Below are 26,060 nucleotides of genomic sequence, written 5' to 3'. Positions count from 1 at the left end.
AAGCCACTTCCACAGAACCGGTTAGTAAAAAAATTTGAAACCCACTACTGGTGCACGTAATGAATGATCATGCCTCAGAGATTTTCTGCGAAAAGAAAAGAAAATGCACAGAATCTAGAATATTTGTTCTTTTCATTGAAAAGGTGAGCAGAACCGAGATTGTTCTGCTGGGACAGATACGGTTTTGCTCTATCTTTGCTCTTTTTTTTTCCTGATTGAAGATGTACGATTTGTTGTTTTTTTTATTTATTTATTTTGCTTCAAGTCTTAAGTCTTGAGTCGTGGTTTGTGTGGAGGAGTCCTTGCAGTGTTCTTGGCACTATTTTGTGAAGTGGTTTGCTATTGCCTCCTACTTCTTCTGGGGGTGGTGGGAGTGGGAAAGAGAGTCACACAAATGGTTTTGTGGACTATAATCCATGGCTTCCTGATTTAGCACTTAGCAACAGCACTTAGACTTATATACTGCTTCACAGTGCTTTTACAACCCTCCCTAAGTGGTTTACAGAGTGTTCTGCCCCAGCTCCGGATTCCCGAGGATATTGACACACACCAATAGTCCTTATCAAATTTATTAAGTAGCAAGAATAAACCAAAGTCCGGCAAAGGTTGGCAACCAGCCCAGAAAACAAGATATGATAAGACTTTTCCAAAAATGCTCTGACGATAATTACAAGTTGTTTCCAGCAAGAAACTTACTAACGGCATGTGACTTAAATAGGCTAAAGGAGTGGCCAATTATCCTCAGGCCTTACTCTCGAGGAGACCTCCTCCTCCTCCTGAGTAGCCACTCCTGCCTTTTGGCAGCCCTGCGTGCTTGAGCATTGAGGAGAGGCTCCTCCACTTCGCTCTCTCCACTTGAAGGAGCCTCTGGAGGTTCTGAAGGCCCTGGTTGAGTCTCTGCCTCTGGCACTACATCCTCTTCAGCCTCCTCGCTGTCCGACGTGAGCGCTGGCTGCGCAGGCTGCTGGCGCGACACACCAGCCTCCTTGTCGTTGGGATCAGCCACGATCCGCGCAGGCCGCTGGCGGGCCACACCTATTGCCCCCAAGAATTTGGGTCCCCATTTTACCGACCTGGGAAGGGCGGAAGGCTGAGTCAACCTTGACCGGTCAGGATCGAACTCCAGACTGTGGGCAGAGTTTGCCTGCAATACTGCATTGTAATCAGCGCGTCACCAGCAGTTCTCAATTTACGATAGGTTGATTAATCCGTTGTTACCATTCAAAGTCACAACGGACCCTCACAAAAACTATTTACGTAACACGTTTTTGAGGTAACGGCTACTGGCCTCCATTTATGTCTGTCTGCAGCATCCTGCATCATTTTTGCCAAAAAAACAAGGTTCATTTCCAGTTTTAGGCAAAAACGCCATATAGGAAAAAAGGGCTTTGTTGAACTATTGCAATATTTACGTAAACGACCACCACAAAATAAAGATTGTAAAATTGGTTCCGTCAAGTGAGGATCTGTTTTGCAACCATCGCAACCTACGATCCTAAGGGAGTGGACTCCATTATGGTCATAAATTGAGGACTACCTTTATAATCCAACGCTTCCACCACTAGAGCAAACCGGCTGTGAGTACATGTTGTTTGATGTTTTCTTGGCAAGGTTTTTCAGAAATGACTTGCCATTGCGTTCTTCCTAGGGCTGAGAAAGAATGGCTGGCCCAAGGTCTCCCAGCTAGCTTTGTGCCTAACTGGTAGTTCCTTGGTTGTCTATGCAGATTCTCAGTCATCCCAAATTAAGGTTCCCCCAAAAGTGCTTTTTCAAAAGCCTATCAAACTTTCTTGGGTTTTTCCTTGAAGATGTTTTGCTTCTCATCCAAGAAGCTTCTTCGGTTCTGACTAGTTTCCTGCTTCCTATCCCAAAATGGTTCTTAGTTCAATATCACCTCATCTTATATTTATGCATAGAAGTTCTGAAACTCTTACGTAGCCAGTGATGCTCTGTTACTATGGTACTCTTTGCTGATCTAACTGCGTTTTTCCCCTGCTTTCCTAAGCACCAAGAATCAGGTAAGATGCAACCAGAATAGGGAGGTGCGATTATAATCCAGAGAAATTCACAAAATCCTGTCGTTTATCCAAATTCACTTAAGGGGTTTTTTCCCCTCTCCTACCTGTATCTTCCAATCAATGCATGCGAACGACGTTTCATCGGATCTTCCCAAACGTTTTAGCAACCCTTAGCAAAACGTTGCCCAAATCAAACCTTTTGATTTGACCTTGGAAGTTATGGGTTGTTGTTTCTCAACGGAGTAACTCAAATTGCCAGATTATTGAGTGGGAATGTACTCCTTGGCTTGGTGCCTGGACTCTCACCTGTCAAAATGATGACCAACATCCAGGTGGTTACCGGTAGCAAAAATCCCTGCCCCCCCCATGCCCAGCTGAGCCATGCAATCATCAGAGGCTTTTTTTTTTTTTTTTAGTTTTTAAAAGCATTTTTTCTACAACCTCTTTGGCCAAAAAATGCTTTTAAAAGTAAAAAAAAAGCCTCTGATGATCGCGCTGCTCAGCTGGGATCGTCAAAGGTTTATAAAAGCAGTTTTTCTACCCCTTCAGAGGTTGTAGAAAAAATGCTTTTAAAAGCCTCTGATGATCCAAGCTGAGTTGCCTGATCGGCAGAGGCTTTTAAAAGAAAAAAAGCCTCTGCCAGTCAGGCAACTCAGCTGGGATCGTCAGAGCCTTTTGAAAGCATTTTTTACAACCTCTTCCCCGAAGAGGCGACCCACTGCTCACACAGACCTATACTAGGGATTTGAACCGCCAAACTATCTGATCGACAAGCTCAGCGTCTTAGCCACTGAGCCACCACGTGAAGCTGATGGCTGGGGTTGGATATTCCAGAGATATTTTTTTTAAAATTTTGGGTGAAAAGAACGCAGAAGGGCGAGTTTATTCTTCTATCGTCTACGCCAGGAGTCTCCAACCTTGGCAACTTTTAAGACTTGTGGACTTCAACTCCCAGAATTCCTCAGCTTTGCTGGGGAGCAGAATTCCTCAGCCATACTTTGCTGGCTGAGGAATTCTGGGAGTTGAAGTCCACAAGTCTTAAAGTTGCCAAGGTTGGAGACCCTTGATCCAAGCCAAGCTGAAAAATTCACCCGAGAACTGACCGCATCTGTCCTTCTTAACCCGTTTTAACAAACGTGACCTCACTGAGCCAAATGGTGAAGGATTGCCTTGCGTGTTTGTTTGTTCCGGAAACGCTTTCGATCCCGCATCTTTTTTTTTTTTTTTATTTGATTTATATGCCGCCCTTCTCCGAAGACTCAGGGCGGCTTACAATGTGCTCAGCAATAGCCTTCATCCTTTTGTATATTTATACAAAGTCAGCTTATTGCCCCCACAAACTGGGTCCTCATTTCACCTACCTTAGAAAGGATGGAAGGCTGAGTCAACCTTGAGCCTTGGCGAGATTCGAACCCTGCAGTAATTGCAGGCAGCTGGTCTTAATAAGCTTAATAACAGGGTGCCTTAAACCCCTGTACTACCAAGGCTCTTTTACTTGAGGGGCTGCCACAGAGAGGAGGGGGTCAAGCTGTTTTCCAAAGCACCCAAAGGCCAGACAAGGAATAATGGATGGAAACTGACCAAGGAGAGATTAAAACTAAAAACGAGGAGGAACTTTCTGACAATGAGAACCATCAACCCATGGAACAGAAGTTGCCTTCGGAAGTTGTGGGAGCTTCATCACTGGAGGCTTTCAAGAAGAGATTAGACTGCCATTTGTCAGAAATGGTGTAGGGTCTCCTGCTTGGGCGGGGGCTTGGACTAGGTCGCGATGGCATGGTGGGCCCAGTAGGCCCGTTTTTTGCCCTCCCCAAGCTCCAGAGGCTTACTTGGAGCCTGGGGACAGCAAAAACAGCCTTCCCCAGCCCCCCGGAGGCCGGAAATGGCCCGTTTGCCGACTTCCGGTGGGACTGGAAGGCCCATTCTTCGCTCTCCCCAGCCTCCAGAGCCTTTCTAGGAGCCTGGGGAGGGCGAAAATGCCCTCCCCCCGCCAGGCCCTCCAGAGGCCGGAAATAGCCTTCCAGTGGGCCCGGAAGGCCCGAAAATCTGCCCACCGATATGGCTTTGTGTACCACATGTGGCACGCGTGCCATAGGTTCGCCATCACGGACCTATAAGGTCCCTTCCAACTGTTAATCTGTTAAATTTCCCATGGCTGGCTCTGCTTTGAAACCTGCCTAGCCTTACCTTTCGGACCAGCCTTTTCTTCCACAAGGCCCATTTAGTGTCTTTTTCTCAGCACCACGTCTCTCCTTCTGATCTTACGCAACTACCCAGGGCATTCCCTCCTCCTCCCACTGCCCAGATGCAAAATCCCTCTCCAGCTTCTTTCCCAGGATTAGGCAGGGCCCTTCCGTGGGAAGATCTGCTTGATCTGCCACCCCGATTCACCCACTCCAGATCGTTTCCACCTGGCCAGGTGGCTCAGTGGCTAAGACCCTGGTTTGAATCCCTAGTATAGGTCCCCTGAGTGAGCAGGGGGTTGGACTAGATGACCTCCAAGATCCCTTCCAACTCTGTTACTGTTACTGAGCGTTTGGCTCAGCTGCACCCGGCTAAGGCTCCTGCGCATTTTCAAAGGAGCGCAAACCAAGCGTTTGGATCTTTTAACTCCGCAGAATCTTGCACAGGAGGATAAAGGCACCATGAGAGGCTCCCTTCCCTTCTCCCGGCCGTGGCCAGCCCCAGCTGGGCGCTGCGTTTTTGCCCCCCAAAACCTTCCCGGCTGGCCGCTGCGCCTTTTTTCTTTTTTTTTTTATAAAATCCTTTTGCAAAACCTCCCAGGCTGGGCCCTGCACCTTTTTTCTTTTCTTTTTTTTCTTTATAAAATCCTTTTGCAAAATACTCCCGGGCTGGGCGCTGCGTTTTTATCATCATCATCATCATCATCATCATCATCATCATCATCATCATTATTTGCAAACCTTTTGCAAAACCCTTTCCAGCTGGACTCTGCGCCTTTTTTCCTTTTCTTCTTTTTTTGCAAATCTTTTTGCAAAACCTTCCCGGCTGGGAGCTGGGCCGGTTTTTTTTTTTTTTTGCAAAACCTGAGCGCTGCGCCTTTTTTCTTTTCTTTATCAAAATCCTTTTGCAAAACCTCCCAGGCTGGGCGCTGCGCCTTTTTTCTTTATAAAATCCTTTTGCAAAACCCTTCCTGGCTGCGCCTTCTTTCTTTTTTCTTTATCAAAATCCTTTTGCAAAACCTCCCAGGCTGGGCGCTGCGCCTTTTTTCTTTATAAAATCCTTTTGCAAAACCCTTCCTGGCTGCGCCTTCTTTCTTTTTTTTTGCAAAAACCTTCCTGGCTTGGGCGCTGCGCCTTCCCCCCCCCCATTTTTTTTTTTTAAATCCTTTTGCAAAATCCTCCCGGGCTGGGCGCTGCGTTTTTATCATCATCATCATCATCATCATCATTATTATTTTTGCAAACCTTTTGCAAACCCCTTTCCAGCTGGGCTCTGCGCCTTTTCCCTTGCAAATCTTTTTGCAAAACCTCCCCAACCCCGCCGCGGTGGACAACCTCTCGCGCCAGTCCCAGCCTCCCTCCTCCTCCCTCCTCCGTGGGGCGGCCCCGCCCACGGCTGTCTTGCCCGCCCCCACTTTTTTTTTTCCACCCCCCCCCCCATCCAGGTCGTCCAATGGAAAGCCGAAAACCTCGATAGTTGCTTGCAAAAAAAAAAAAAAAATAGAGAGAGAGCGAGAGCCGCGCCCTCGCCCGCTCGGCGCTCGGCAGCGGCAGCAAAGAGCAAAGCAGCGAGATCCCGGCTCCGTCCATTTCAATCCCGGAGGAGCGGAGAGGAGAGGAGAGAAGCCGCCGGGCGAGCTGCAGAGAGGCGAGTGCGCGCGCGCGAGGCCCGGGAATTTGGGTGGGGGGGGGCGCGAGGAGAGTGTGGGGGGGGGTGTCTCTCTAAGGGATCGAGTGGCTTCGGATAAAGGGGGAATAAAAGGGAACTGAACCGAGCGACCCAGCCGTCTTTGGCTCTCCGCTTGGCTGCTTTTTTTTTTTTTTTACCGCGCTTCCTCTTGGTGGGGCTCCCCCGTGGAAAGCCCAGCCGGCTTCCCTGCGGGAACTTAATGCAAACTCCTGCAAAACTGGGGGGCCTTTGGTCCCCTCCAGGCGCCCAGCTCTCTCTCTCTCTCTCCCCCCCCCCCCCATCCTCCCCGGTCCAGGATTTATTTATTTATTGAATTTCTATACCGCCCTTCTCCCGAAGGACTCAGGGCGGTGAACAGATTAAGATTTCATATATATATATATATATTTATATATTTATCTCTATCTCTATCTCTATCTCTCTATCTATCTATCTATCTATCTATCATCTATCTATCTATCTATCTATCTATATGTCTTTCGTAGCTTTCGTAGGCTTTTATGTGCATATTCTTTCTAGCCAGGTTTTACCTACGTAAGCTAAGATGTTCTACATCCCTGGTTCTGTGAAATCTCATTCACAAGTTTCTGGGCTTTTTATTTCTAGCTGACAAACAGCAACTCTGTCAGCTAGAAATAAAAGCAACACAGAGTTGCTGTTTGTCAGCTAGAAATAAAAAGCCCAGAAACTTGTGAATGAGATTTCACAGAACCAGGGCTGTAGAACATCTTAGTTTACCTAAGTAAAACCTGGCTAGAAAGAATATGCATATATATATATATATATATATATATATATATATATATATATATATATATATATATATATATATATATATATATATATTCGTAGGTTTATATGTATAATACATATACATATAAACATATATACATATATATATATATATAAACAGTAAATAATAAATTGAGTCAACTTGGTGTATCTGCTAAGACCTTGGCATAGAATTTAGATGTTTATGCTAGCCCTGCTTGTTGAAACAGAAAGGTCTTCAGGGCACGTCGGAAAGTGGGAAGATCTGGGATTATTCGTATTCCAGGGGGTATTTTGTTCCAAAGAGTAGGTGCCCCCACAGAGAAGGCTCTCTCCCTTGGAACTACTAGACAACATTGTTTTAATGATGGTACTATGAGTAGGCCTACTCTGTGAGAGCGTATTGGTTGGTGGGAGGTTATCGGTTGCGGCAGGTGGTCTCGTAAGTACTCAGGTCCTAAACCATGGTGCACTTTAAAGGTAAGAACCAACACCTTGAAGCGCACTCGGAAGGCCACCGGAAGCCAGTGCAGCTCACGTAGAAGAGGTGTTACATGTGAGCGCCATGTTGCTCCCATAATTATTTGCGCGACCACATTCTGGACCAGTTGGAGCTTCCGGGTGCACTTCAAGGGGAGCCCCATGTAGAGAGCATTGCAGTAGTCAAGTCGGGAAATGACGAGGGCTTGAGTGACTGTGCGTAATGAGTCCCATTTAGGGTACATCTGCAACACACCTTCCTTTCCATCACCACCACCACCCCGGGATCTAGTGGAGGCTTTTTAAAAAAATTAAATTAAATTAAATGATTAATTACATTTTTTTAAGGCCGGATATAAAGGTGTGGAGGGGGTCCGACCCAGCTAGGGCTACTTTTCACCCCAAAAAAATGTCTTTTGACAGCAGCTGAGCACAATAAACCGTGTTGGCCTCTTGCCTTCCAGACTTTCTTGTGCTCCATCACATTAAGGAAGAGATTTTGGCAAGCTTTTGGTCTGAAATGTTAACGGGGTTGGACTAGAAGACCTCGAAAGTCCCAATTCTTGGTTATTCTGAAAGTCCTCGGCTTACAACTGTTCGTTTAGTGACGTTTGAGGCGAACGGTAAAACAGGGCTGTTTCTCACGCTTAACTACAACCGTTGCAGCGTCCCCATTGGGGTGCGGCGATCCGAATTAGGGCGCTGCTGGGCATCTGGACCTCTATTTACGACGGCTGCGGTGTCCCCTGGGGATCAGGTAAAAATCGCTTTTTTGCCACCTTTTGACAATGGATTCGCTTAACAACCGTGTGACTAGCTGAACAACAGCAGCGATTCGCTTAAGCGTGGCAAGAAAAGGCCGTAACATGGGGCAAAACTCACTTAACAACCGTCTTGTTTACCAACGGAAATGTTGGACTGGATTGCGGTCGTAAATCGAGGACTACCTATATTCTCTTAAATGTTGCCTGTGTCCTTTTTTTGCCACCTAATGATGCCCCAACCGCTTCTACCCCCAGGCCCTTTTGTGACCCATCATCATTGGGTCTGGCGACTTCTGTCCCAAGACCTAGTAAAAGCTTTTGTAAACCCTGAATGTGTGGCTGTCATCAGCGTCTGTCCCAGGACCTAGAGTGGACCTTAACTCCATGCCGCACAAGTTTTCACCTAGTGTCTTTTTCTCTTGATGGGTCCAGTCTGCATCAGTGGTGGGAACCCAAGATAATCTGGCCTGGGATTTAGAGGCGAGACCTTTAAAGCTGCCTTATAAAAAAACAAATTTTACCATGGTGGAAAAGTGGGATGGAGAGCCAAAGGCGATTGAAATATTGATATGCTATAAGATAAAGGTAAAGGTTCCCCTCGCACATATGTGGTAGTCGTTCCTGACTCTAGGGGGCAGTGCTCATCTCCAAAGCCAAAGAGCCAGCGCTGTCCGAAGATGTCTCCGTGGTCATCGGCATGACTAAACGCCAAAGGCGCACGGAACGCTGTTCCCTTCCCACCAAAGGTGGTCCCTATTTTTCTACTTGCATTTTTTACGTGCTTTTCGAACTGCTAGGTTGGCAGAAGCTGGGACAAGTAACGGGAGCTCACCCTGTTACGCGGCACTAGGGATTCGAACCGCTGAACTGCCGACCTTTCGATCGACAAGCTCGGCGTCTTAGCCACTGAGCCACTGCGTAACTATATGATATATGATATGCTAGTGTTAAATTTATGTTTACCTTTAGCTTGAAATAGTTCTGTACTAGACTCCCTTTATTTCTTTTGTCGGTAAAACATAAATTTAACACAAAAATAGTTTTGTCGCGAAAGCCACGGCCTACGAAAGGCCCCCTGGATTGGGGCTTCGAAAGGCGAAAACTGAAGCAGTATTGCTCCGTCCCATAATTGGGTAGACCGGTCCCACCGGAGAAACAAACACTTAATTGATATGCTAGATTGCATAATTTAAAAAATATATATATCAAGTCCATCCTGTGTCCTCCCTCAACATAAACAGTGAAGACAGCAGATGCAGATGGAAAAGGCTCAAACTGAAAGGAGTGCGGGACGTGGGTGTGAGTGGGTGTCTCTCTTCTCTCTTATGGTGGCTGTTGTCACTGCTGCCATCTGCTGTCACCAGAGGCATGGACTGCACAGTTGTGTAGAGGCTCTCTGTCCAGTTATTGGCCAGCTCCGCACAGGAAGGAAAAACCATCTTAACGGCAGATGTGCGAATACTCCATCCTGTCGTTTCCTTGTTTTCTTCGTTCCTCTCTTCATGCTTAAACCCCATAAATGTTTTCGTGCTCAAAACCTTCTTGGGCAGAAGGTTTTATTTTGCTCGCTGCTGCCCGAATGTGCTGCGTTTACCCAGTGTGCTAACTCCTACAGGTGGTCCTCGACTTACAACAGTTCATTTAGTGACTCTTCAAAGTTACGACGCCACTGACCGTTTTTCAGCCATTGCAGCTTCCCATTGTCACATCATCAAAATTCAGACACTCGGCATGTACTTATGACGGTTGCAGTGTCCTGGGGGGGGCTCATGTGATCCCGTTTTGCGACCTTCTGACAAGCAAAGTCAATGAGGAATCCAGATTCACTTAACAACGGTGTTACGAACTGAACCGATGCAATGATTCACTTGATTCAACAATGCTGGCGAGAAAAAGTCGTAAAACAGGGCAAATTCGCTTAACGAATGTTTCACTTAGCAACATAAATTTTGGACTCAATTGTGATCGTAAATCAAGAACAACCGGTAATTAAACAGCAGTTTTCTGATTGCACCCAACTACCTGGGTTTGCAAAATGCAGGTAGTCCTCGATTTACAGCCACAATTGAGCCCAAAATTTCCATTGCTAAGCGAGACAATTGTTAAGTGAGTTTTGTCCCATTTTATGACTTTTCTTGTTCTTAAGTGAATCACTGCATTTCTTCAGACATAGTCGCTAAGTGAATCTGGCTTCCCCGTTGACTTTACTTGTGAGAAGGTTGCAAAAGGGGAATCATGTAACCCCAGGACACTGCCACCGTCATAAATACATGCCAGTTGCTAAGGGTCTGGATTTTGATCATGGGGATGCTGCAGTGATGGTAAGTGTGAAAAATGGTAATGCCACTTATTTTTTTTTTAGTTCCGTTGTAACTTTAAACGGTCACTAAATGAATGGTTGTAAGTCGAGGATTACCTGTAGTATAAAAACAGCCTTGGTCACACTTCTCAGTGATTTTTGGTAGGGCGATTTGTTGGGTGTGTGTATGTGTATCCTTGTGTTCTTTGGTCTCTTAGAAATTATCAATGTAGATTCAATTATGGTATGTTTTGGGATCAGCCACAGTGGTGGCAAATGGGGCACACTATGCTGCATTGTTAGCATAGAATAGAATAACCGAGTTGGAAGGGACCTTGGAGGTCTTCTAGTCTAACCCCCTGCCCAGGCAGGAAACCCCACACTTTAGACCTCTGTCTTCAGTGATCAGTCATCATTCCTGTTTTACATCTGCATGAAACCCCTGGGTTAGGTCCTCCCCATCAGTTTGGGGTTCAGTATGTGGACAACCCCAATTGTCCAGCTCAGGTTGCATGGTGAAGATTTCAGCCTGCTGACCCAGAATTTGTGGTCAGCTTCGGTCTGGCTGTAGAAGAGGAGATTTTAGCAGAATTCTGACCAGGCTGTGGCTGTGGTTGTTTTGTAGTTGTGTCTCTCTTAGTTGAGAGGTTAGAAAGTTGTCAGCTGGAAAGTTGACAGTACAGGTTCCAGACTCGAGCACCGCACGATGGAGTGAGCTCCTGTTCCTGCCTCAGCTCCTGCCCACCAAGCAGTTCGAAAGCATGCAAATGCGAGTAGATAAATAGGTACCACTTCAGTGGGAAGGTAACAGTGTTCCTTGCGCCTCAGCGTATAGTCGTGCTGGCCACATGACCATGGAAAGTGTCTTCGGACAAGACTGGCTCCCTCGACTAGGAAATGGAGGTGAGCACCGCCCCTCAAAGTCTGACACCACTGGAAAGCAGCAACCTTTATTTTTGACCCTTAGTTCAGGGTTGAGGAATGATAGCCCTTTTATGACTTGTGGACTTCAATTCCCAGAATTCCTGAGCCAGGGGTAGAGAACCTGGGCCTTTTATGACTTGTGGACTTCAACTCCCAGAATTCCTGAGTCAGGGGTGGGGAACCTGAGCCTTTTGTGACTCGTGGACTTCAACTCCCAGAATTCCTGAGCCAGGGGTGGAGAACCTGGGCCTTTTGTGACTTGTGGACTTCAACTCCCAGAATTCCTGAGTCAGGGGTGGGGAACCTGGGCCTTTTGTGACTTGTGGACTTCAACTCCCAGAATTCCTGAGCCAGGGGTGGAGAACCTGGGCCTTTTGTGACTTGTGGACTTCAACTCCCAGAATTCCTGAGTCAGGGGTGGGGAACCTGGGCCTTTTATGACTTGTGGACTTCAACTCCCAGAATTCCTGAGCCAGTGTGGGGAACCTGGGCCTTTTGTGACTTGTGGACTTCAACTCCCAGGATTCCTGAGCCAGGGTGGGGAACCTGGGCCTTTTATGACTTGTGGACTTCAACTCCCAGAATTCCTGAGCCAGGGTGGGAAACCTGGGCCTTTTATGACGTGGACTTCAACTCCCAGAATTCCTGGGCCAGCATGGCTGGTTCAGGAATTCTGGGAGTTGAAGTCCACAAGTCATAAAAGGGCCATTGTTCCCCATTTCTGCCTTAGTTGGGGACATTTTCACTGCTCGTCTTGCATGTAGTTGCAGGCCTCCTTCAAAACATGTGCAGCTGTGGCCAGCGGAACATTACACAGCTGATCCTGGCCACCAGCTACACCTTTTTCTCAATTCAGAAGCTCTTCCTTCATCGGGCCTGCTTGTTTGAGAGACTGCTCATCTCCATTTGTTCTGCCCATCTGGAGTCAACATGGAGAATATTGTTGAAAGTCTTCCAAAGAGGAAATAGCTTTTCTGGGACATTAGCTAAAAGTCTTCTTGAGCTGAACACAACTTTTGGTTTACTTCCTGAATGCTTCCATGTGTTTTTCTTGGAAAGAGACAGAAAGGGGCGTGCTATTGTTTTCTTTTTCGTTTCCCAATTTAGCCTGAATCTCTGGTTCTTTTTTGGAGGTCTTCTATTCAAACACCGACCAGAATTTAGCTTCTAAGCCCTGTTAATGTTAGGAAAATGCTGTTGAGATTAGATTAGGCTTGGATATGACTAACCTAGTTATAATCCTGGTTTACTCAAGGTTGGGTTTGGTCACATCACCAATCTGATTCAGCCTGACGTACGTCACAGTTACTTGTCTGAGGAGACATCAATATGAATTAAAAACTCATTATTGAAAAACATTTTATTTATTTATTTATTTATTTATTTACTTATTTATTTACTTATTTATTAAATTTTTATGCCGCTCTTCTCCCGAAGGACACAGGGCGGTGTACAGCCAAGATAAAAAACCAACAATATAAAAGTTAAAAACAATTTTAAATTATTAAATAGTTTGGCCAATAATCTAAAATAAAATAACCCATTAAAATAATATTTTAGGCCAGCCCTGCTTGATGGAATAATAATGTTTTAAGGGTGCGGCGAAAGGTACGAAGGTCGGGAATCCGACGAATCTCCGGGGGCAGCTCGTTTCAGAGGGCAGGTGCCCCCACAGAGAAGGCTCTCCCCCTGAGGGTCGCCAGTCGACACTGTCTAACCGACGGCACCCTGAGGAGACCCTCTCTGTGGGAGCGTACTGGTCGGTGGGAGGCTATCGGAGGCAGAAGGTGGTCTCGTAAGTACCCAGTACCAACACCTTGAATCGCACCCGGAAGATCACCGGGAGCCAGTGCAGCTCGCGCAAGAACGGTGTTACATGGGAGCATCGAGTCGCCTCCATAATCACCCGTGTGGCCGCATTCTGGACCAGCTGGAGCCTCCAGGTGCTCTTCAAGGGGAGCCTTATGTAGAGCCCCATATAATTTGACCATTCATGGTCAAATTACCGATAGAAAAAAAGCATTTGCAGTTCAGGCTTGAACTGTGGGGTCCCTGCTGATCTCTTGAGTTTGGTTGTTTTCTTGCAGACGTTTCATTACCCAACTAGGTAACATCATCAAATTGTAAAAGCAAAAGTAGTTTAACGAAGGCCTGACTCTCCTCTATAGCAGGGGTCAGCAACTTGCAGCTCTGGAGCCGCATGTGGCTCTTTCACCCCTCTGCTGCGGCTCCCTGTCACTCAAAATATGCATCACAACCGCCAATGTGTGACACCCGCCAGCATGCTATTTATTGAGCTTTGTAAGCCAACCATGGATAAATCCAAGAAAAGAAAAGTTTCAGAAGAAAACAGAACATTTAATTCAACTCCATATGCTAGTTTTGTGGCTGCTCAAGAAATAGTCAGGCACAGGAAGGGTTTTGTGGCTCCCGGTGTTTTCTTTTCTGTGGGAAACGGGTCCAAATGGCTCTTTGAGTGTTTAAGATTGCAGGCACCTGCTCTATAGCTATTAGAGCCAGTGTTTTTATTGGGATTTTATTATGCAGTGCCTTGGTTCTGTAACTGATAATTTTAATTGTATTTTGCTTTATTTATGGGGAATGAACACATATAGACACCACACGTTTGTCAGTTGCCTAGAGTTACGTGTTAAAGATGCACATTGCTGTACATTTTCAAATTAAATAAATACTTGGATTGGAGACCACTTGGAATGGACAGTGTTACAGGTTAGTCTGCTAGACAGGCACTTTTCTAATCCCAATATTTTATCCCAATCAATTATTTTGTCTGATTATTCTTTTTCTTCTGACAAAAAGGGAGATAGAATAGAATAGAATAGAATAGAATAGAATAGAATAGAATAGAATAGAATAGAATAGAATAGAATAACGGAGTTGGATGGGACCCTGGAGGTCTTCTAGTCCAACCCCCTACTTAGGCAGGAAACACTTCAGACAAATGGTTATCCAACATCTTCTTAAAAATTTCCAGTGTTGGAGCATTCACAACTTCTGGAGGCAAGTTGTTCCACTGATTAATTGTCGAATTTGATCTAAGGGCTTGGTAATATATCTCCATTCTTTGTTGACTCTTTGCTGCTCTGGACTCTACAACTAGTTTGAGACTGATCGGTTTGATACCAGACTTATATTTTTTTGCAATTCTTCCCATGTTGTATTTATTATGGGTATTTTTCGTTTGATCTTCCCTAGGCCTACAGAAGATGACGGAATACAAGCTTGTCGTTGTCGGGGCTGGTGGCGTAGGCAAGAGCGCCTTGACAATTCAGCTCATCCAGAACCATTTTGTAGACGAATACGATCCTACAATAGAGGTAAATAAGATCCTATCAAGAATGGTGTGGTGTCTTGTTTGGAAACCGCTTCTGCACTTTGTGCTGTCTGCTTGGAAACCACTTCTGGACTTTGTGCTCGAGATGGGGGAAAAAAATGAAACTTTGATTTTAGGTTTTGCTGATTAGATAGGTTTGCGGTTATAGAAACGACTAGCATATTGTACGGGTAGCCCTAGACTTCCAACAGTTCATTTAGTGACTGCTCATAGTTACAACAGCACTGAAAAAAGTGACTTAGAATCATGTTTCACACGTAATGACCATTGCAGCATCCCCATAGTCACATGATCAAAATTCAGATGCTTGGCAACTGACTCATATTTATGATGGATGCAGTGTCCCAGGGTCTCAATTTTTGCAACTTTCTGACAAGCAATGTCAGTGGGGAAACCAAATTCACTTAACAATTGTATAACTAACGTAACAATTGTAGTGATTCACTTAACAATTGTGGCAAGAAAGGTCGGGGCAAAACTCACTGAACAAATGTCTTGCTTACCAACAGGAAGTTTGGGCTCAGTTGCAGTCGTAAGTGGAGAACTACAGTATCATGCCAAAGTAAAAAGCTGAGGCTGTATGCTATTGGCTTATTCTGCTGCACTAAAATAAAAGGCAGAAGTCTTTTTTTTCCTTTTCCCTTTTCCCATACATTTTTTCTTCCTCCTTTTTTCCTTCCCTACTTTCCCATTCTTTTCATTTTTGAGGGTGGAGGTTCGTTCTCCGAGCTTATGGGCTGGTTTCTGAATTTTTCGTTACCAGGCTTGGTAACATCTTCAGCAGCATTTCTGAATTCCAAAATGTCAGTGTCGGTGTTCTCCTGTTTATAAAGGCTTTGTGCGGTCAGTAGGTCTTGTACGGGTGTCAGCAACCTGCGGCTCCAGAGCTGCATGCGGCTCTTTGGGCCCTCTGCTGTGGCTCCCTGTCGGGTGATCCCACCACTGTCTGGCCTCGCCCTCCCCTCTCAGTCACTCCTCGCCTGGCCTGAGAAGGTAAGGGCGAGGGCGGGGGATGGAGAAGCGGCCAGGGCAGAGACAGAGAGATACAGAGAGAGTGGGAGAGAGAGAGACATAGAGAGAGAGGGAGAGAGAGGGGAGGGAGGGGGAGAGAGAAAGATGTGAAAAGGGTTTTGTGGTTCCTGGTGTTTTTTTAACAATCGGTTCTTTGCCCTAATGACCGGCTGGGTAGGCGTGGCTGTGTGTGGGGGGGTGTCATGTGACTGGTGGAAGTGAGTGATGTTGAGTTGGCCACGCCCACCCAGGTTTTGTGGCTCCCGGTGTTTTCTTTTATGTGGGAAACGAATCCAAATGGCTCTTTTGAGTGTTTAAGGTTGCAGACGCCTGTGTACGTCAGTAGGTCAATAGGTCTTGTGATGGTGAGGTGACCTCCCTATTACAGGACCTACTGACCACATGAAGCCCTTATAAGCAGAAGAATACGGACACTGACATCCCCTAAATTCTCCTGAAGATGTTAGCCTGGCAACCACATCTTTTCTGCATCCAATTTTGGTCGCCATGATGTAAAAAAGATGAGGAGACTCTAGAAAGAGTGCAGAGAAGAGTAACAAAGATGATGAGGGGACTGGAGGCTAAAACATATGAAGAACGGTTGCAGGAACTGGATATGTCTAATTTAATGAAAAGAAGGATTAGGGGAGACCTGATAGCAGGGTTCCAATATCTCAGGGGCTGCCACAAAGAAGAGGGAGTCAAACTATTCTCCAAAGCACCTGAAAGCAGGACAAGAAGCAATGGGTGGAAACTAATCAAGGAGAGAAGCAACTCCTTAGTTCTAAGGAGAAATTTCCTGACACTTAGAACAATTAATCAGTGGAACCACTTGCCTCCAGAAGTTGTGAATGCTCCAACACTGGAAGTTTTGAAGAAGAGATTGGATAACCATTTGTCTGAAGTGGTGTTGGGTTTCCTACCTAAACAGGGGGTTGGACTAGAAGACCTCCAAGGTCCCTTCCGACTCTGTTATTTTCTGAACTCTGACTCTGTTACTTTATTCTAACAAAACTTTACGAACCCACATGCTGAGAGAACCAACCTCCACCCTTATCTTCCACCCAAGCTAAAGATATTCGCCACTCTCGCATTTTCATTTTTCTTTGTATTTTATTTTCTTTATTTATTTTTATTTTGATTTATATGCCTCCCTTCTCCAGAGACTCAGGGCGGCTTACAATGCGTTAAGCAATAGCTGTCATACTTTCGTATATTTTATACAAAGTCAGCTTATTGCCCCCACAAACCGGGCCCTCATTTTACCTACCTTAGAAAGGATGGAAGGCTGAGTCGACCTTGAGCCTGGTGAGAATTGAACTCGCAGTAATTGCAGGCAGCTGGAAGCTAAATACTACCTTTAACAGTAGCATTAGTCAGCATTAGTCTGCTGCGCCACTCAGGCTCTTTTATATTTTGGTAGACAATTTTTTTAAAAAATCGAATGATAAAGAATCGTGTGGTAGTACTAGATCTAGAAATGGAAATGGATAATCTTATTTTTCAAGCATGGAGACATACAGATGTCAAAGTTGTGTTGGAACGTTGCATGGACTTCATCGACGAAAGTCAAATCAGTAATCCAGGTAGTCCTCGGCTTACGACCACAATTGAGCCCAAAAATTTCTATTGTTAAGTGAGCTATTTGTTAAGTGAGTTTTTACCCCCATTTTATTGCCTGTCTTGCCTCTGTTGTTAAGTGAGTAGCTGCAGTTAATAAGTTAGTAATTCGGTTGTTAAGTGAATCTGGCTTCCTCATTGACTTTGCTGGTCAGAAGCTTGCAAAAGGGGATCACACAACCTTGGGACACTGTAACTAACAAATAGGAGTCAGTTGTCATGTGTCTGAATTTTGATCACGTGACTATGGGGAGTCTGCAAAAGTTGTAAGCGCGAAAAGCGGTCCTAAGTCGCTTTTTTCAGTGCCGTTATAATTTTGAGCGGTCACTAAATGAACTGTTGTAAGTCGAGGACTACCTATACCATCTAAGTAGTTATCAGACTGTTTTGGTCAGTGATGTTGGATAGTCTATAGCAGGGGTCTCCAACCTTGGTAACTTTAAGACTTGTGGACTTCAACTCCCAGAATTCCTCAGCCAGCTGGCTGAGGAATTCTGGGAGTTGAAGTCCACAAGTCTTAAAGTTACCAAGGTTGGAGACCCCTGGTCTATAGCTCATACTTTCTAGCTCAGTCCCTCTTGCTACTAACTTAACAACTTCCAGGGATTCACTTAACAACTGTGGCAAGAAAGGTGGTAAAATGGTGCAAAATTCACTTACCCGTATTTTTTCAGAGTCTAAGATGCACCGTACTATAAGATGCTCCTACTTTTTTTGGTGAGGAAAAGAAGAAAAAGAAATCTGCCTCTGCCTCCCAGCAATTTTGCCTCGCTACAGCAAACAGCCTGTTTTACTTTCATTTTTGTTTTCAGCATAGCTTGATTAGCACAAGAAAAAAAAAAAATCTGCTCCCAGCAATTTACCTCCTTGCAGCAAGCAGCAGAGGCCCGTGCAGCGATAGGCAATGGCAATCCCTGCAGCTTGAAACAGCTAAGAGTCGGGGACAGTCAACTTGTGCTAATTAGGCTGTGCTGAAGTTGAAATGGGCTGTTTCTTCTTGCTGCTTGCTGCAAGGAGGTAAATTGCTGGGAGGCAGAGGCCAAAGAGTGGGGACCAGTGGATGGGAGGGGCTACATTCGCTTTATAAGACGCAACCAAATTTTCATCCCCTTTTAGGAGGGAAAAAGGTGCGTCTTATACTCCGAAAAATACGGTAGCTACCGTCTCACTGAACAGCAGAAATTTTGAGCTCAATTATAGTGGTAAGTCAAGGTATTCCTGTAATTCAGGCTAGCTCTTTAGTGAACCTTAATTGCTAGTTTGGTATAGAGCAGCTGAGAATGTGGAGGTTGCATAGTTGCATAATATGCTCTCATAATTTACAACAAGCCACGAACCTATTCCACATTTTAAGAACACAGAGGAGTCGTTGTGATATTGTAGAACCTCTGAGTTCATCAGCTGATTCCGTGAGGAATTCCACTGAAATTCCAAGTTTATTCCACAGTCTTGTCTATGTTTATCTTGTGACAAAATCCCTCCCCCCCCCCAGGGCTGTTGGGCTATCTAATATTAGAAATGTTTTGATCTTTCAAGGAGCATTGAGCTGGAAGTTGGCACAATGCCATCTTGATCATTTGAACAACATATAATGGTTGACGAGGCCTTTCACTTTTGTAACATGGCGAAATAGGTGGCAAACAAGTCTAATAAACAGACAAATTAATCATCATCTTCTTTTAAGCTGGTGTCTGGGCAACTGAATGGAGCTAGCAGAGTGTTTTAATGGCCGGATGCCTTTCCTGTCGCCAATGCAGAGTTTTGTTCAGCAGATATATTCTCATTGTGCCCAGAGAGAGAAATATCTGCCTCTACCTAGCATCGAACTCACAGCCACCTGATTGTGAGGCAAGAGCTCCACTTCTAGGCCACTGCACCACTCCAATAAACAGACAAATCAATAAATGTATTACCATGTTTCCCTAAAAATAAGACCAGGTCTTATATTAATTTTTGCTCCAAAAGATGCATTAGGGCTTATTTTCTGGTTAGGCCTTAGTTTTGGAGAAATACGGCACTAAATGCATCCATCTGGTTGACAATCTTAACGGGGGCTTATTTTGGGGGTAGGGCTTATATTACGAGCATCCTGAAAAATCATGCTAGGACTTATTTTCCGGTTGGGTCTTATTTTGGGGGGAAAACAGGGTAGCTTAGCAGTAGCACTTAGACTTATACACCGCTTCACAGTGCTTTCCAGCCCTCTCTAAGCGGTTTACAGGGTCAGCCTATTGCCCCCCCCCCAACAATCTGGGTCCTCATTTTACCAACCTCGGAAGGATGGAAGGCTGAGGCAACCTTAAGCTGGTCAGGATCGAACTGCTGGCAGTGGGCAGAGTTAGCCTGAAGTACCGCATTCTAACCACTGCGCCACCATGGTTCTTAATAACCCCTCTGCTAACTTTCTATCTCCTTAAAAATGCTGCTCTCCCAGTCTGGTGAACTGGTCTGACTTTAAAGTTAATCTGGGCGGGAACTTTGCTCTGTCCTGCCGTGCCCTCTTTATGTTTTTCGATAAAACCACGGCGCAAAGTAAACGTTGATATTGTTCTGAACTCGGTGCCCTGCTTGCATCATCAGGGAAAAAAAATGCAGAGTTTGTTCCTTTAACTGGATTTTGAGTGAGTAACTTTGCAGTGGTGTGGCTTATTACAAAGTCTGTTGTAAGCATGCAGATGTGCTAATTCTCCAGATGGGCTAATTTTAGGGCCCAGAATTCTTAGTGATGGCCTTGCTTGCTGGGGAATTCTGGGAATTCCATACATTTGGCGGATTGATTGATTCCTTCCTTCCACCCTCCCTCCCTCCCTCCCTCCCTCCCTCCTTTCTTCCTTCCTTTCCTTCATCGCTCCTTCCTTCCTTCCTTCCTTCCTTCCTTCCTTCCTTCCTTCCTTCCTTCTTCCCTCCCTCCCTTCCTTTCTTCCTCCCTTCCTTCTTTTCATCCTTTCTTTCTTTTTCTTTCTTTCTCTTTCCTTCCATTTTCCCTACCTCCGTCCTTCCTTTCCTCCCTCACTCCTTCCTTCCTTCCTTCTTTTCATCCTTTGTTCATTCTTTCTTTCCTTCCTCCCTCCTTCCTCCCTTCTTTTCCTCCTTCCTCCCTCCCTCTTTCCTTCCTCCCTTCCTTCTTTTCATCCTTTGTTCATTCTTTCTTTCCTTCCTCCCTCCCTCCTCCCTCCCTTCCTTCTTTTCATCCTCCCTCCCTCCCTTCTTTCTTTCCTTCCTTCCTTCCTCCCTCCTTCCTTCCTTCTTTTCCTCCCTCCCTCCTTCCTTCTTCCCTCCCTCCCTCTGTCCTTCCCTTCCCACCATTTGTGACCTTCCCAACTGGCTTCTGATGAGCAAAGTCAATGGGGAAGTTGGGTTGGCTTAACAACCACATTATTCATTGACAATTGCAGCGATTCGCTTAGAAACTGGAGCAAAAAAGGGTTGTATAACTGGACATGACTTACTTAACAACCGCTTTGCTTAGCAACAAAATTCTGGTTCCAATTGTAACTGTAAGTCAAGGGCTACCTGTAATACACACCTTCCCCCAGGATGGATAAAAATCAATGATTTTTTAAAAAAAATTTAAAAAATCGGATTTTTTTTATTTAAATCGGATTTTTTTGATTTAAATCGGATTTTTTTTATTTTTATTGAATTTATTTTAATAAAAAACTTTTGGGGTAAAAATCTATTGTAAGATAGTTTTCTATTTAAGATACATAAATAATTTAGTTTATTCAGCATGAAATGGAGCTTAGTTATGTAGCAGGAGGCTGTATATTCTGCAACACTGGGACTATCGGTGAGTCAACAGTGGGTCAAAGGAGTAGCAGAGATGACAGTTGCTCTTTAAAAATTGTGATTTAAATCGAGTTGATTTAAATCAAGCCTTTTTACTAGTGATTTAAATCATGATTTAAATTGTGATTTAAATCAACTCGATTTAAATCAAATCCACCCTGCCTTCCCCAGCTATATCTTTGCAGCGGAGGCTTCTTCGACGCAGAGCAAAGCCCAGCCTGTATTTATTTATTTGTCTTTCCGCATCTTTTTATTTCTCCGTTATTCAATCATCCTTGCAAGAACGCTTGGTCTGTCTGCACCGCTGCCGTTTTCTTCTTGGTCTTGGCCTGCGAACGTCACTCCGTTTTTAGGATTAGAACTGTCGAGCGTGGAATTTTCTAAATGAAGGCGATGAGGTCAGTCAGGCCCCCGGGGAAACACACACAAGAATTCTCGTAGGTGTGTCACGAGGAAGAAGATTCGGCAGGATTGTTGTGGTCTTGCTTGCATTTTATGTAATTCCCTGCTCTGTCCCCAGTTATGTAAGCGAAATGCTTTCAGGGGGAAGAAAGACCCACAAACCTCCCCCCCCCCCGCTCCTTGCAGCTTGGGAGGCAACAGCGGGAAAATCAATGATCAGAGCGGCCAGGATTTGAAATTCAAATATAGATTTAAGCAAATTAACTGCCTGGAGGAACTGGACTCACGAGGCTCAAACGGACCTCGGTGCAAAGAAAATTAAATTAGATCTTTTTTTCAGCCTCTTGTCTGTAGAGATTCTCAGTCATCCAAGTCATGGTTGTCCCAAAAGTGATTTTTTTCTTTTTTCAAAAGGCAACTGGACTTTCTGTTTTTTTTTGTCTTTTTGAAGACATTTCGCTTCTCATCCAAGAAGCTTCTTCAGCTCTGACTGATTGTTTTTCACCCTCGTGCCCAAGGAGGTACAGAACAGCAGCTGCAGAATTGGATTCCTCTGCAAAGTTGTTCTTTTTCTTTTTTTTGTAATTTGATTTATATGCCGCCCTGCTCCGGAGACTCAGGGCAGCTTACAATGCAATAGCCTTCATTCTTTTGTATATTTATACAAAGTCATCTTATTGCCCCCACAAACTGGGTCCTCAATTTACCTACCTTAGAAAGGATGGAAGGCTGAGTCAACCTTGAGCCTGGCGAGATTCGAACTTGCAGTAATTGCAGATAGCTGGTGTTAATCACAATGCTATCATTCTGCTGAGCCACCAGGCCCAAAAGTGATTCTTTTACTTTCTACCTGGCCCATTTTTTTTCTCTTCGAATTGTATATTGGCAGCAGAGCAGTGGTGGGTTGCTCCTGGTTCGGCCCGGTTCGGCCGAGCCTGTAGTGGTGACGATGTGACGTCACTGAACCGGTTCTCTGTGACTGGGAGCTGGGCCCTCCCGCCCGCCCCCGCTTTATTCCTACCTTTATTTCTTGGTTTTTAGCCCAGCTGATAGGCGCGGCAGAGTGGATTGCCGCACCTCAGCTGGGCAGAAATCTAACACGCTTGTACAGAGCACAAGTGTGGCGCGCGTGTGAGCGAAGCGTGCATGCGTGCGACAATCATGCGCAAAGCGTGTGCATGAAGAGAACCGGTGGTAACACTGGTTGGAACCCACCACTGCAGCAGAGGTGGGTTTCATGTAATTTTATCACCGGTTTGCCGCGCACCGAAAATGTGAGAGTGCGGCCTTCCGTGCATGCACTTTGCTTACGTGCGAGCTTGCACGCATGCACATGGCTTAGAAAACGTGGCTAGGACGACATAGTGCCGGGGAGGGTGGGCAGGCCCACCCCCACTGGCAGGTTGCCACTACCAGTTCGGCAGAATCGGTCCGAACCGGCTGAATTCCACCTCTGATTTGCAGGCTCAGAAATAGTATCCGGTGACATACCTTCCAACAGTTGGTAAAAAGAATGGTTGATAGTGCACGAATTGGATAAAATTGTTAAGACGTGCGTGAACTTTTGCAGCTTTTTACCGGAGGGAAGAAAACTGAGGGCAGCTAGTCCTCAATTTACAGTAGTTCACTTAGTGACCGTTCGAAGTTACAACGACACTGGAAAAAGGGACTTACGACCGTTTTTCTTAGGACCGTTGCAACATCCCCATGGTCACACATGATCAAAATGCTTGGCAACTGACTCACATTTATGACCGTTGCAGCGTCCCCGGGATCACGGGATCCCCCCTTTGGCCATCTTCTGATCAGCAAAATCAAGGGGAGTGGGAGCCAGATTCACTTAACGACCAGGTTACTGACTTAACAAATGCAGTGATTCGCTTAACAACAGTGGCAAGAAAAGTCGTAAAATGGGGCACCACTCACTTAACAAATATTTCACTTAGCAACATAAATTTTGGGCTCGATTGTGGTCGTAACTCGAGGACTGCTTGTGCAGGGACCGTTTTCCACACTTGGGACCGTTGTCACATCCCCATGGTCATGGGATCAAAATTCGGATACTACCATTACGGCTGTATCTCAAGGACTGACTTATATTAATGTCACATTTCAACCGTGAGCTACACACATTCTCCTATATTGATAACATTATTTTTTTCCCCCCTCTTCCTTTTCCTTTTCTCAGGATTCTTACAGGAAGCAAGTGGTCATTGATGGCGAAACCTGCCTCTTGGATATTCTGGACACAGCTGGCCAAGAAGAATACAGTGCAATGCGCGACCAGTATATGAGAACGGGCGAGGGGTTTTTGTGTGTCTTCGCCATAAACAACACCAAATCGTTTGAAGATATCCATCATTACAGGTAAACCCGATTGCATTAATGCATGATATTTGGTCCCTCTCTGGCTCTGCAGGAAAAATACAGAATAATAGAGAGTTGGAAGGGACCTTGGAGGTCTTCTAGTCCAACCCCTCTGCTCAAGCAGGATGCTCTATATCAGGGGTGTCTCAAACCAGTGGTGAAATCCAATTTTTTTTTACTACCGGTTCTGTGGGCGTGGCTTGGCTCAGGTCCAGGTTATCTTCGAGACCGCCTTCTACCGCATAGCTCCCAGCGACCGGTAAGATCCCACAGAGTTGGTCTCCTCTGGGTCCCGTCAGCTAAACAATGCCGGCTGGCGGGCCCGCAGGGGAGGGCCTTCTCTGTGGCTGCCCCAGCTCTCTGGAACCAGTTGAGGTCTGGACCACCCCCACCCTATTGGCCTTCCGAAAAGCGATGAAGACCTGGCTTTTCCGGCAGGCCTGGGGCCGTTGATCTCGCTCTTGTGATCTGGAGAGATCCGGCCACGAATGGTGTGAATGGGTTTTAATGTTTTTAATTTTTAAGTGTTTTTATAGTGATTTTTTGAGTGTATTGTGAGCCGCCCTGGGTCTTCGGAGAGGGGCGGCATATAAATTGAATAAATAAATAAATAAATAAATGGTGTGGCTTGGTGGGCGTGGCAGGGGAAGGATACCGCAAAATCTCCATTACCATCCCACTCTGGGGCCAGCCAGAGGTGGTATTTGCCGGTTCTCCGAACTGCCCAAAATTTCCGCTACCGGTTCTCCAGAACCTGTCAGAACCTGCTGGATTTCACCCCTGTGTCAAACTCAATTTCATTGAGGGCCGCATCAGGGCCGTGGTTGACCTTGCAGGGGCAGGCGGGCGTTGCCGACTAGGTGGATGTGGCCAGCTTGACGCCACTTCCCACTGCTGGCCATGTTTCCTCTTTGCACTGGGTAGACCAGGCCGAAGCCACCCTGGGCCGATGTTTCCTCTTCGCATTGGGTAGACCAGGCCGAAGCCGCATTGGGTAAACCAGGCTTCATTGGGTAGACCAGGCCGAAGCAATGCGGGACGGCCCCTTACATTTTCCAGGACGGCCCTGCAGGCCTGATCTGACCACATCCAACCTTGTGTTTGACACCCCTGCTCTATAGCATTCCAAGACAAAGGGCTGTGCAATTTCTTCTTACAAACCTCCAGGGATGAAACACCCATGGCGTCTGAAGACAAGCCATTCCACCGTTGGATTGTTCTCACGATCAGGAATCTTTTATTCCTTCAGTCTGTGCTGTCTTTGATAAACTTCCATCCATGACTTCTTGTCCTGTCCTTAGAATGGGATGATGGGACACGGAGTGGCTTTTGCTAAAGACTGGTCTCTGCGGGTATCACAATGAAAAAGACCCTCCCCATCTTGAGATGGAGAGGGCGGGAGAGAATGACTGGGCCCTTTAGGCCAGCGGTCCCCAAATTTTCCACCTTGCTGGCCCGGTGCAGGGGTTGTGTATGTGGCAGGCACATGCGTGCACAATCCACTCGTGTGAGCGGTAGACACTTAAGCTCACACACGAAGCTCCACTTGCCCATCACTCACGTAGCTTAGTTTCAAACAGGCTGTGGCCCCTGCTTTTTTAGGCTGTCAATAGGAAATGTGCAATTTTTTCTTTAATGTCTCCCATTTTTAGCTGTCCTCCATATTTTGCATCTAAAATCAAAACGTAGTGCATCAGGAATAGAAGTGTAGACCCGTGATGGTGAATCTTTTCGGCACCCGAGTGCTGAAAATGTCGCGCGGAAATGTCACTCGCGCATGCGCTTGTCAGGGCTGCACTCCGGAAAAGTCGAACTTCCAGGTTCTAGTGTGCAACTGTGCCCGCCAATTGGTCCGCCGGCGTGCATGCGCAAGCCGGTTTTCAGCACTGCCGTGCATGCAAAGGGATCGCACTCCGGAAAAGCCAAAGTTCTGGCGCTTACCTGCCCCCAACAATCAGCTGGCCGGCGCACATGCGTACACTGGTTTTTGGTACTGCCGCACGTGTGAAGGACAGCTGATCATCGTGCACTCATGGGTGCCAGATACCCAGAAGACAAACAGGCAAGGCCACGTGTGCCGGGCTACATGGCTTCACGTGCCACTTTGGGTACGTGTGCCATAGGTTCGCCATCGCAATTCCAGACTAATCTATTTGCTAGCTTTCTACTTGAAGGGAAAGTTTTTCCCCGCCTTTTAATTTAAGATGTCTTCCAAAGTGACATTCCAGGTCTTTATACTGAAGTGGTACAATCCATTCTTTGGGCTCTAAGGATGGCTAATTAAAACATACAGGTAGTCCTCAATTTATGACCAAAATGGAGTCCAAAATCTCTGTTGACAAGCGAGATTGTCAACAGAGATTTTACGTGAATTTTGCCCCCATTTT

At 45.8% G+C, this 26,060-nt stretch overlaps 1 protein-coding gene across 2 annotated transcripts in view; it reads left to right on the top strand.

Annotated features, from left to right (window-relative positions):
- The first annotated feature begins 5,782 nt into the window (after positions 1–5,782).
- KRAS (KRAS proto-oncogene, GTPase) overlaps positions 5,783–26,060 on the top strand; it is a 37,214-nt gene continuing 16,936 nt past the window's right edge. For both annotated transcript variants that reach the window (XM_070946646.1, XM_070946645.1), the window contains exons 1-3: positions 5,783–5,849; positions 14,346–14,467; positions 23,495–23,673. In XM_070946646.1, coding sequence (XP_070802747.1) covers positions 14,357–14,467; positions 23,495–23,673 — 290 coding nt within the window. In that variant the 5' untranslated portion in view covers positions 5,783–5,849; positions 14,346–14,356. The remainder of the gene's footprint in view (positions 5,850–14,345; positions 14,468–23,494; positions 23,674–26,060) is intronic.

This window comes from Pituophis catenifer, unplaced genomic scaffold (genome assembly GCF_029215685.1).
Source record: "Pituophis catenifer annectens isolate HBS135680 unplaced genomic scaffold, rPitCat1.0.hap2 SCAF_7, whole genome shotgun sequence".
Classification (NCBI taxonomy): domain Eukaryota; kingdom Metazoa; phylum Chordata; class Lepidosauria; order Squamata; family Colubridae; genus Pituophis; species Pituophis catenifer.
Note: the sequence above shows the minus strand (reverse complement) of the source record. Positions and strands in the feature narration are given on the sequence as shown.